The 11,275-nt window shown below is 38.0% G+C and overlaps 1 protein-coding gene across 1 annotated transcript in view; it reads left to right on the forward strand.

Moving 5' to 3' along the window:
- The window catches only part of Taok1 (TAO kinase 1), a 97,225-nt gene that overhangs the window by 19,584 nt on the left and 66,366 nt on the right, over positions 1-11,275 (forward strand). The window contains exon 2 of the mRNA XM_026780057.1: positions 6,473-6,694. Within this exon, the coding sequence (XP_026635858.1) occupies positions 6,563-6,694 (132 nt within the window). The 5' untranslated portion in view covers positions 6,473-6,562. The remainder of the gene's footprint in view (positions 1-6,472; positions 6,695-11,275) is intronic.

The following is an 11,275-nucleotide window of genomic DNA, read 5'->3' on the forward strand; positions in this document are numbered from 1 at the left end:
TATATATTTTTATTATTTTTTTAAAGATTTATTTATTTATTTATTTATTTATTTATTTATTTATTTATTTATTATGTATGCAACATTCTGCCTCCATGTATGCCCACACGCCAGAGGAGGGCGCCAGATCTCATTACAGATGGTTGTGAGCCACTGTGTGGTTGCTGGGAATTGAATTCAGGACCTCTGGAAGAGCAGCCAGTGCTCTTAACCACTGAACCATCTCTCCAGCCCCCTCTATTTTTTTTGAGACAGACTTACACTTGGCTGTCCTCTATAGACCGGGTTGGTCTCGAACTCAGAGAGATCCGCTTGTCTCTGCCTCAATGCTGGGATTTAAAGGCTTTTGCTACCACCACCAGGCTAAATGTTTCTCTTTTCCTCCCCATCTCTCTTTTGTGTGAAATAATTCAATCCTAATGTTAACTGACTAAAGTTAGCACCGGAATTGCAGCTTTAAAAGGGCGTGGTGTCCTGGGAGATGGTTCAGTGGGTGAAAAGTGCTTGCTTTGCTCTATAAAACCCCCAAATCCCATTGAGGGAGGAGATAAGTGACTCCTGAAAGTTGTCCTCTGACCTCCAAGCATACCATGACAAACTAATCTCTGCTTGAACATGAATGTTCACACAATACATAGAGTGGGGGCGCGATCTTAAATTGATACTATAGCTCAATAGAGTGCTTATTTAATGTTATAATATACCCCTAGGGCATATACTTAAATTGTTCTTCAAAAGCAAGCTGTAGGTTTTTTTTTTTTTTTTTTTTTTTTTTTTTTTTTTTTTTTTTTTTTTTTTTTGTGGGGGTGGATGTCTGAAAGTGACCATCTGTCTGTAATTTGGGAGATCCTCTTGACCCTTCCAGAGCAACTTAGAGGATCCAGGAAAGCACTGTACTTACTGGTACAGTTTTATTACAAAGAATACAAATTGGAATTAACCTCACCAGAGTTCACTTCACATAGGGCAAGTTCTAGAAGGATTTCAAACATAGATACCTGTTACCTTCAGTCCTTGGTTAGGAATCATCACCCCTATCAACCAGGAAATTCACTAGTGCTTTTATGGACAGTTTTTATTGAGATTTCAGGTTATTGATTTTATAAGTAATTACTGATTAATCTTTGGCTGTAGACTAGACTCCAGAATAACAAAGAAATTCCTATTGCACAGAATATTTTAAGCCTTTAAAATTTTTTTTAAAGATTTATTATTATTATTTTTTTATATACGTTGGGGTTTTGCCTGTATTTATGTCTGTGTGAGGATGCCAGATCCCCTGGAACTGGAGCTATGGACAGCTGTGAACTGCCATCAGTCCAGCCCCCAGATTTTGAGGATTTAATAATAACTTATATCTCCTTCTAAAAAGCCAGGAAGAAAAGCAAATTGACCCCACTTCACTTTTTGTTTTTGGTTTGAATCCAAGGCCTTAAAAGTACTCCACCACTGTACTTCTGCATGCTTTGATCCAGGCACATTCTTTTCACACCACTCTGTTCCTCAACAGTCTTCCTCAGAAGCAAGCCCTTTTATCAGTTGTTTTGTTTATTTTCTTTTAGACTTTTGAGACAGCTCAGAAATTGAATCAAGGGCAGTGACAACTTTTTGAAGTGAGGAAAATAGTTTTTTTCTGATGTGATTATATCAAAAATTATCAGCCTGGGTCTGGAGAGATAGTTTAGTGGTTAAGAGTACTTGGAGTTTTTGGAGAGGACTGTAATTCAGCTCACAGTACCTGTGTCTCAACTGTTTGCAGTTCTAGTTCTGGTGGATACAACATCCTGTCATCAACAACTTGCTGGGCTTGATGGTTCCTCCTTTTAATCTCAGTGCTCAGGAGGCAGAGGCATGGATGATAAATCTGTGAGTTTGAGTTCTAGACAATTAAGGCAGCAGTGAAACCCCGTTTTTAAAAAAGAGAAGTAAAACAAACAAACAAAAAACCCACAAGTGATTCTTTGATTCTTTTTTTGTTTCCTTACCTTAATTTGCACTTTATAAATATTAATGTAGCAAAAAAGAATGTGGACAGAAGGACTAGAGAAAATAAGACTAGACGGGCCTTTGAGATGGCTCATTGTAAAAGTTCTATACAAACCTGAGTTTGATCCCTTTAACTCTCTCATGGAAGACCAACTTCTGAAAGTTGAAAGTTATCCTCTGACTTCCACACGTCTTGTCATGATTTGTAGCACATGCCTCTCTGCTTACCTGCACTCTTACACACATCTCACATGCATTAATAAATAAAACTTAAAAAAATAGAAGTAGTACAAACCTTTGTAAAATAAATATTTGGAAGTTAGGAAGGATTTTTTGAATAAATTCTGTTTTTTCCATAAGTTATCTGTGTATGGAGATAATTTTCTGTATTTATATAAATGATTATTATTCAATCTTCCTTACCTCGTTTTTTGAAAGATAGTATTTTTATTCTAATTCCCCTTCCCCCCCAAAAGTATCACACTTGAAACAGTGTAATACTTCTGTCTGTCCTGGAATCCCTTTGTAGACCAGGCTGACCTCGCTCTCAGAGATCCTTCTGCCTCTGCCTCCCAGTGCTGGGATTAAAGGCTTGCGCCACTACAACCTGACAGTATTTTTATCTTTATCAATACACCAATTAAAGTTTTTATGATATTTGCCAAGAATTTAGAGATTGTGTTTGTGTCTAATGGTGGTTTGCTGTAAGTTAGCCCCCAGCTTGTGGATCCTCTTGCTCAAGTGCGGATAATTCAGGCAAGCAACATCACTTTTGGACCCAGTGATACTTTGAATAGTAGTATCTTTGTTTTTCATTTTTGTCCTTCATTTCCATTTGAAATATTAGGCAGATGCTTCAGAGTATTAATGATTTATTTCTCAACATTAATTGATCTTGTTATTTTTGAGAAAGGATATTTGACCTTTTAAAGCCAAATAATCGTCTAATTCCAACCCTAAACTTATAATTATGTTTAAATGATTGAGTTAGTTGTCAAATAATTTAAAGGTTTTGAGTGTAAGTCATATATTTGCTCATCCTGTTGATGACCTTTGCTGTTTGCATTTAATATTGTAATTATTAATATGCATGCTTCTTTGTATATCCATATGTTGAGGAAAAGATACAGTAGGTAGTACTCTCTGTCAATTTTGTGTATAAAAGACTCCATTTTTTTCTCTCAAGGGACCAAGCATTTGACTTCAGTTGGCTGTTGTCAAGATTCCAGACCAGAATCTTGATTTATAGACCTTATAATCAGTTGCTTAGGGGCAATAATGTCCCTTTTATGAAAATTTGAAGATTCATAAAAGATGAAATACTATGATATCATCACTGTTGATTCAAGAAACATTCTTTAAGTAATACTGAATATATTCTGATTGTCTTCTAATTCTGTTGCTTTTGGCTTATTTGGTCAAATACCTGGCTGTGTTAGGGAAATGTTGAAGTTACTTAACTGTAAAAACTCATATTTGAAACTCTTGAATTAAGTTAATATAGTTTAGAAAGATTTTATTTATATGGTTGAAAATATGTGTACCACATGTGTGCAAGAACCTGTGGAAGCCAGAAAAGGATGTCAGATAACTCTGGAACTGGAGTTACAGGCATTTGCAAGCCACCCGATATGGATGTTGGACCTGAACTAAGGTCCTCTGCTATAGTAGTATGGACTCCTGATTACTAAACCCATCTCTCCAGCTTCTTCTAGTTTTTTTAGAAGATTATAATCCCAGCGTTTGGGAGACAGGTGCAGACAGATCTCTGTGAGTTTGAGGCCAGTCTGATCTACATAGCAAGTTGTAGGCCACCTAGGACTTTACAGTAAGACACTGTCTCAGAAAGAAAAAAAAGAAAAAGATTGTATATGTGGTTTGGTGGTGGTGTCTTCAAGCTTGCTATGTAAGTAAGGATGAACTCTGTATCTTCCTGTCCTCATCCTTCTGAGTGCTGGAAGTATAGGCATGTGTACTACAACTGGCTTTTTTTTTGTTTTTAATTTTTCAAGACAGGGTTTCTCTGTAGTTTTTTTGGTTCCTGTCCTGGAACTAGCTCTTGTAGACCAGGCTGGCCTCGAACTCACAGAGATCCGCCTGCCTCCGCCTCCTGAGTGCTGGGATTAAAGGCGTGCGCCACCACTGCCCCGCTACAACTAGCTTTGAATGTTTATTAAAACTAGAATTGGGGTATAATGGTACTTGCCTGTAACCCCAGTACTCAGAAGACTGAGTCAAGAAGGCTGCCGTGAGTTTGAGATGCCTTGGCCATGTGTGTGTACATAAATTTTTTTTCTATTTTTATACACACACACACATTTTAAATACATGTTAGAAAAAATAGGACTCAAATTAACACTCTTCATTGTTGTAGGAGGCCTCTTGTGAGTTCCTGACTGCCCAGACTTCCGAAATAACCACATAGAAACTGTATTAATTAGATCACTGCTTGGCTTATTAGCTCTAACTTCTTATTGGTTAGCTTTTACATCCTAATTTAAGCCATTTTCATTATTTTATATTTTACCACGAGGCTCATGGCTTAATGGCAAGGTTCTAGCCTATCTGTCTCCAGCAGTGGCTCCATGGCTTCTTCTTGACTCCGCCTCCTTTCTCCCAGCATTCAGTCCTACCTCTGTTCTTCTGCCCTATCACAGGCCAAGACAGTTTCTTTATTTTATGTATGTATGTATGTATGTATGTATGTATGTATGGATAGATGTGCGTGGATATATAAGTATATATATAGCCGGGCAGTGGTGGCGCACGCCTTTAATCCCAGCACTCGGGAGGCAGAGGTAGGTGAATCTCTGTGAGTTCGAGGCCAGCCTGGTCTACAAGAGCTAGTTCCAGGACAACCTCTAAAGCTACAGAGAAATCCCGTCTCGAAAAACCAAAAAAAAATAAGTATATATATATATGCACACACACACCTCCATCTATATCTATACACACACACACATTTTTTATTACAGTGTGGTGTTGCTACAGTGAGATACAAAAGACATGTATTTTCTGTTAAGAACTAATGTTAGTTCTTTTGGGGCTGGAGAGATGGTTCAACATTTTAGAATACTTACTGCTTTTTCTAGGGGATGCAGGTTTGATTCCCAGTATTGTGCCTCACAGGCAAAATGTAAATACACATAAAACTTAGAAATTAAACTTTTTTTTTTTTTTTTTCGAGACAGGGTTTCTCTGTGGTTTTGGAGCCTGTCCTGGAACTAGCTCTTGTAGACCAGGCTGGTCTCGAATTCACAGAGATCCACCTGACTCTGCCTCCCGAGTGCTGGGATTAATGGCGTGCGCTACCACTGCCCGGCGAAATTAAACTTTTTAATTGATTCTAATATTTCAGTAAAATAAGATTGGCTTAGAAGTTATAAAAAAAAAGCATAGGAAGAATTGGATGGCACTTTTCCCCCTAGAAATCTAATGAAATACACTCCAATTTTAATTCCTGAAATTAAGTGAACTAAAAAAAAAAAAAAAACCCTGACATTTGTTATAGTACTTACTATGATAGAGTAGTAGTCTGAACTTAAACACAGTAACTCATGTAACCTTCATAACTATAAAGTAGGTTTTTTTCTTTATACTTTGAAAATAAAGGAGACAGTGTCTGAATACTGTTGGGATTTATATTTAGCCTTTTTTTTTTTAAAAAAGATTTATTTATGCATGCAGTGTTCTGCCTGCATGTATGCCTCTAGGCCAGAAGAGGGCACCAGATCTCAATATAGGTTGTTGTGAGCCACCATGTGGGTGCTGGGAATTGAATTCAGGACCTCCGAAAGAGCAATCAGTGCTCTCAACCATTTCTCCAGCCCCCTATTCAGCCAGTTTTATCCCAGAACCCAGGTTCTTAAGCCTATCTCAATTATGACAACCATCTTTAAGTGGTAGATAATCTCATATAAAGGAATTGGTAGCAGAACCTCCAAGGAATCTACTGTTTTTTTTAGAAGTTTTCTAAGTTGCTCAGTACTTAATCAATTCAGGTCATCTGGAAGAGCAGTATATGTACTTAACTAATAAGTTATCTCTCCAGCACCTGTTTTGTTTATGTTACGAGACTATGTCTCAGTAGGTAGCCCTGGCTGATCTGGAAGTCACAGAGGTCTTTAGGCCACTGCCTCCCAAATGCAGGGTTTAAAGGAATGTGTCGCTACTTTTGGTGGGTTATATATATTATGTATGTTTTTAATAGTCTGTTAATTGTCTCTTCTTCTAACTTTGTCAGAATTGGATAATTTTAGTAGTAGAAAGTCTCCCATGGTTTAAAGTTGCGCCTAACATTGAAATGGACTGTGTTGTGGAATGCTGTGCTTTTAAAGTGCCACAGGTGATTGTGATGAGCTTATAATGCAATAGAAGACTGCACTGTTCCCTAACATTGTAGATATAATTTTATAGATAATAACTACAAATTATCTTTTAATTATTCTTAGCAACTTTTAACTTTTCTTTTTTTTTCTTTTCCTAGTTCATGTCAGCGTGGCTTCATTCATACAGATGAACCAGGCATTGGGATAGCAGTATAAAATTAGAATCAGACAGCTGACTGCTCAGCAGGATGCCATCAACTAACAGAGCAGGCAGTCTAAAGGACCCTGAAATTGCAGAGCTCTTCTTCAAAGAAGATCCGGAAAAGCTCTTCACAGATCTAAGAGAAATTGGCCATGGGAGCTTTGGAGCAGTATATTTTGTGAGTTAAAGGTTTGACGTCAGTGATGTTGGAGTAAAAGATGTTAAAAAGATAAGAAGTTTGCTAAGAAAATAATCCCTGCTCTCATATTGCTTTTTTTTTTTTTTTTTTTTTTTTTTTTTTGTTTTTGATTTTCGAGACAGGGTTTCTCTGTGGCTTTGGAGCCTGTCCTGGAACTTGCTCTGTAGATCAGGCTGGTCTCGAATTCACAGAGATCCGCCTGCCTCTGCTTCCCGAGTGCTGGGATTAAAGTCATGCGCCATTATCGCCCGGCTCATATTGCTTTTTATACCACATATGTCGACATGCATTATGCAAGCAATGACTTATTGCAGCTGATATCATTTGGTTGTCCTCTAATTCAATCTTACTTCAAAACTACCTGGAGATATAATGTAATCTAGGCCCAGTCGTATAAGAATGCCTCCTATTTTGAGATGCCAGTTAAAAGCTCTAGCTTGTATTTTGATTAACTATGGAGTTGGGATCCTTCAACCCTTTCCTTGGATATAATTAAGTGCAACTTTTAAGATTTTATTTTAAATGATACAACAAAAGATTGAGCCCTAGAATCCTATTTGGAACAGGAGCTTTTGTGTACATGGAGTATGTCAGTTTCTTGGCCATTGGATGTTTGCGCTTATCTTCCTCATCATCCCTAGTCTTCTGGGGTTGTTATTCATTACATAAGGTGATTAGTATGTTATTGGCTGTTAGTGATTAATTTTACCTTCAGCTGCTTTCCTTTCTCCCCAGGTGAGAATTTGGTGTGTAATGCCAGTTCCACTTTTCTGACTCAGGATTGGTTTCCCTGAGAACCATCCTTCCCTCCAATCCTGTTATTATCCATGTTCTTTCCTCAAAACACCTCAGGTGTGGTTGAAAGTGGTTTGCTGTAAATAAAAAAGTCTCTCTTATTATTCACCAATGTAGCTCTTCTGGAGGTTGCTTGCAACCAAGGACAAAAATCCAAATATTTTACCAAGATAATAGTTTAGGGGAATAAAAATAAACCACCCTAAATATATCTTCTGGCAAGATTTATGTTAATTATTCTGCAGACATAGGAATGACACTGAGATGCTATCCTTAGAAGACTTGACAGCTTAATATGACAGTCTTGCTCGCCTTACTGTAGTCTCTTTAGCCTCTCATAGTCTGCTTGTTGTCATCATCCTCAGAAGCTTCAGGACCTTCATTCTGTAGGGTAGTATGCTATTTCAAGGTCAACCATATGGTCCTTTTGAGTTTTTTTACTTTGTGTATGTCTCCTGCATGTACACATTAATAATTCGTATGCCTTGTCCCTTCCCCTTTTCCTCTATTATCAGTTCACTTTATAGACTAAAATTATTGAACCTTCTGAGGAAGAGACAAATTTAAAACTTCTCTATATAGCTTTCATATATACATCCTCAGAGTATATAGTCTAGAATCCCCCTCCCGATACTTAAAACTGAAGATAATACTGAACCTTATAATTTAATGTCTCACCAGGTGGTGGTGGCGCTCACCTTTAATTCCAGGACTTGGGAGGTAGAGGCAGGTGGATCTCTGTGTGTTCGAAGCCAGCTTGATCTACAAGAGCTAGTTCTAGGACAGGCTCCAAAGCCACAGAGAAACCCTTTCACGAAAAACCCCAAAAATGAAAAAAAAAATTTAATGTCTGAGCTAAATATTTCAATACTTTTCATTCCCTGTGGCCATAACTTTTGCATTTTGAGGTATGGCAACTAGCATACATTTCACTTCCTGATAATTTTTTTTTTAAAATATGCATTGGCATTTTGCCTCCATATGTATCTGTGTGAGGGTATCAGATCCCCTGGAACTGGAGTCACATGTAGTTGTGAGCTACTGTGTGGGTGCTGGAAATTGAACCCAGATCCTTTGGAAGAACAGCTAGTTCTCTTAACCACTGAGTCATCTCTTTAGCTCCCTTTATAATTTTATAATAGAAATCTTGTTCTTACTGTAGAGTTTTAGCAGCATCAGTATAACTTCGTTGTTTTTGAGACAAGGTCTCTTTACATAGCCATGACTGTTCCAGAACTCACTATGTAGTCCAGGCTGACTTTGAACTTGCAGAGATCTGCCTGCTTCTGCCTTCTGAGTGCTGGGATTAAAAGTATACACCACCACCACACAGCTGAGATTTTTTTTCCCCCAAGATAGGGTTTCTCTGTGTAACAGTCCTGGTTGTCCTAGAACCCACTTTCTAGACCAGACTGACCTTGAACTCAATGAGATCCGCCTGCCCCTGCTTTCCAAGTGTTATAATTTAAGGCCTTTGGCCACTTCCTCCCATTCAGGCCAGAAGAGCGGATCAGATCCTCTGGACCTGGATACAACCTGGTGGTTGTAAGATGTCTGATGTGGATGGGTGCTGGGAACCAAACCGGGTTTTACAAGAGTAGTAAGAGTTCTTATCTATTGATGTTTCTCTCTAGCTCCCAAGTTAGAAATTTCTTTATCATATTTTTCTTTTTCCATTTTGTGTGTGCACACATGTGTACGAGTGTGTGTGTGTATGCATGTGGTGCATGTTTTTACATATGTGTGGGTGCGGATGTCATCAGCATATTAGGATTCATCCTAGATTCTCTTTTATTTCATTTGTCTAAGCAGGGTTAATCCAGAGCTCACTCTTAGGGCTTCTTGTTAGCTAACTTGCTCCAGTGATCTTATCTCCTTCCAGAGTTGGACTTATAGTTGGACCATCAAATCTACGTAGTATGTATGGTGTTAGTTTTCTGGGGATCCATACTCTGCTCCTCTTTACACTCATTATAATACTTTGTGTTGTGAGTGCTATTGCCAGTGAGCCATCTTTTGCATTCCCTTTTGTTACTTTGTTTTCTCTGTGAAGCCCTGGCTACCCTGAAACTTTCAGTGTAGACCAGACTGGCCTTGCATTTACAGAGATCTATCTGCTTCTCTCTTTCAGGTGCCTGGATTATTTTCCTTTTTTTTTTTTTTTTTTTTTTTTTTTTTATTTTTTTTTTTTGTTTGTTTGTTTTTATTTTTGAGACAGGGTTTCTCTGTGGTTTTGGAGCCTGTCCTGGAACTATCTCTTGTAGACCAAGCTGGTCTCGAACTCAAAGAGATCCACCTGCCTCTGCCTCCCAAGTGCAGGGATTAAAGGCGTGCGCCACCACTGCCCGGCTTTATTTTCATTTTTTTTTTCAAAGGAAACATTCTTCTTTTTGGCATGTCAGGATTGCCATTATCTCATTATATTTTGATATTTTTATTATGTAAATTTTGATTGTTCGAACACAAGGACTTAAATAACCAATGCAAAACTATATAGTTATCTTAGATGCTACTAAGTCACTTATGGGTGGGTAGAGTATGCATCGTAGATATGCTGGGCAAAGGAAATGATTCATGTCCTAGCCAGATAGAATATGCTACTAAGAACAGCATACAATTTCAAACTTTTAGAGAAAGCCATTTGAGAAAGAGGAAGACAGCCTTCATAGGTCAGAAAGACCAAGGTTCAGAGCCTGCATTTTAGTTCAAAATACATAACCAGTTGATATAAATTGCTGTACTTTGGAATATTGTGTTAGAGCACAAGTCCATTTTTCAGTTTTGAGTATATATGTGCTTTAAGGGTAGAATTTCAGATACCTATGACACTTCTATGTTTAAATTTTTGAGGAATAATTTAACTGGAAGTCCAGCAACTGCTGTTTTCATTCCCACCAGTAGTTAAAGACTTAATTTCTTTTTTTAATTAATTAATTTATTTAAAATTTCCACCTCCTCCCATCCTCCCATTTCCCTCCCACTCCCCCCACAGGACTTAATTTCTTTACCTTTGTGAAAATGACTGTTATCTTGATATTTTGGTTATTCAGTCTCAATTTTGTGGAGTGGTTTTCATTTTCAGTTTACTGATGTTGAACATGTTCTGTTGTTGTTTAGATAGGGTCTTTCTTTGTAGCCCTGGCTTTCCTGAATCTCATTGTATGGATCAGGATGGTTTCAAACCATTCCCATCCTGTGTTGGTTGTTTTTGTTGTTTTAAAGCTGTATGTGGAGCTGGACACTTTTAATCTCAGCACTCAGGTGTCAAAGACAGGTGTGAATCTGAGCCAGCCTGATCTACTTAGTTCCAGTCTAGCCAGGGCTGCATAATGAGACCCTATCTCCCACCACAAAAAAAAATTAATATTTTAAAAATTTTATTTGTGTGTGCCACAGTGTAAGTATATTTTCAGACACCAGAAGAGAGCCTGAATTCTCTGAAGCTAGAGCTAACAGGTGGTTGTGAAACACCCAATATGAGTCTTATAACCAAATTCAAGACCTCTGGAGGAACAACCAATGTTTTTAACCACTGAGCAATCTCCATCCCCATTTTCGGGTCTCTGGTTTTGTATTTTAAGTAGACTCTGTCTAGAATATATAAAGAACTCAATAATAAAGATTCGTAGTTTAGAACATGAATATTATAAATATTCGAATTAAAATTTTTTCCAGCCGGGCGGTGGTGGCGCACGCCTTTAATCCCAGCACTCGGGAGGCAGAGGCAGGCGGATTTCTGTGAGTTCGAGACCAGCCTGGTCTACA

This window comes from Microtus ochrogaster, chromosome 7 (genome assembly GCF_000317375.1).
Source record: "Microtus ochrogaster isolate Prairie Vole_2 chromosome 7, MicOch1.0, whole genome shotgun sequence".
NCBI lineage: Eukaryota > Metazoa > Chordata > Mammalia > Rodentia > Cricetidae > Microtus > Microtus ochrogaster.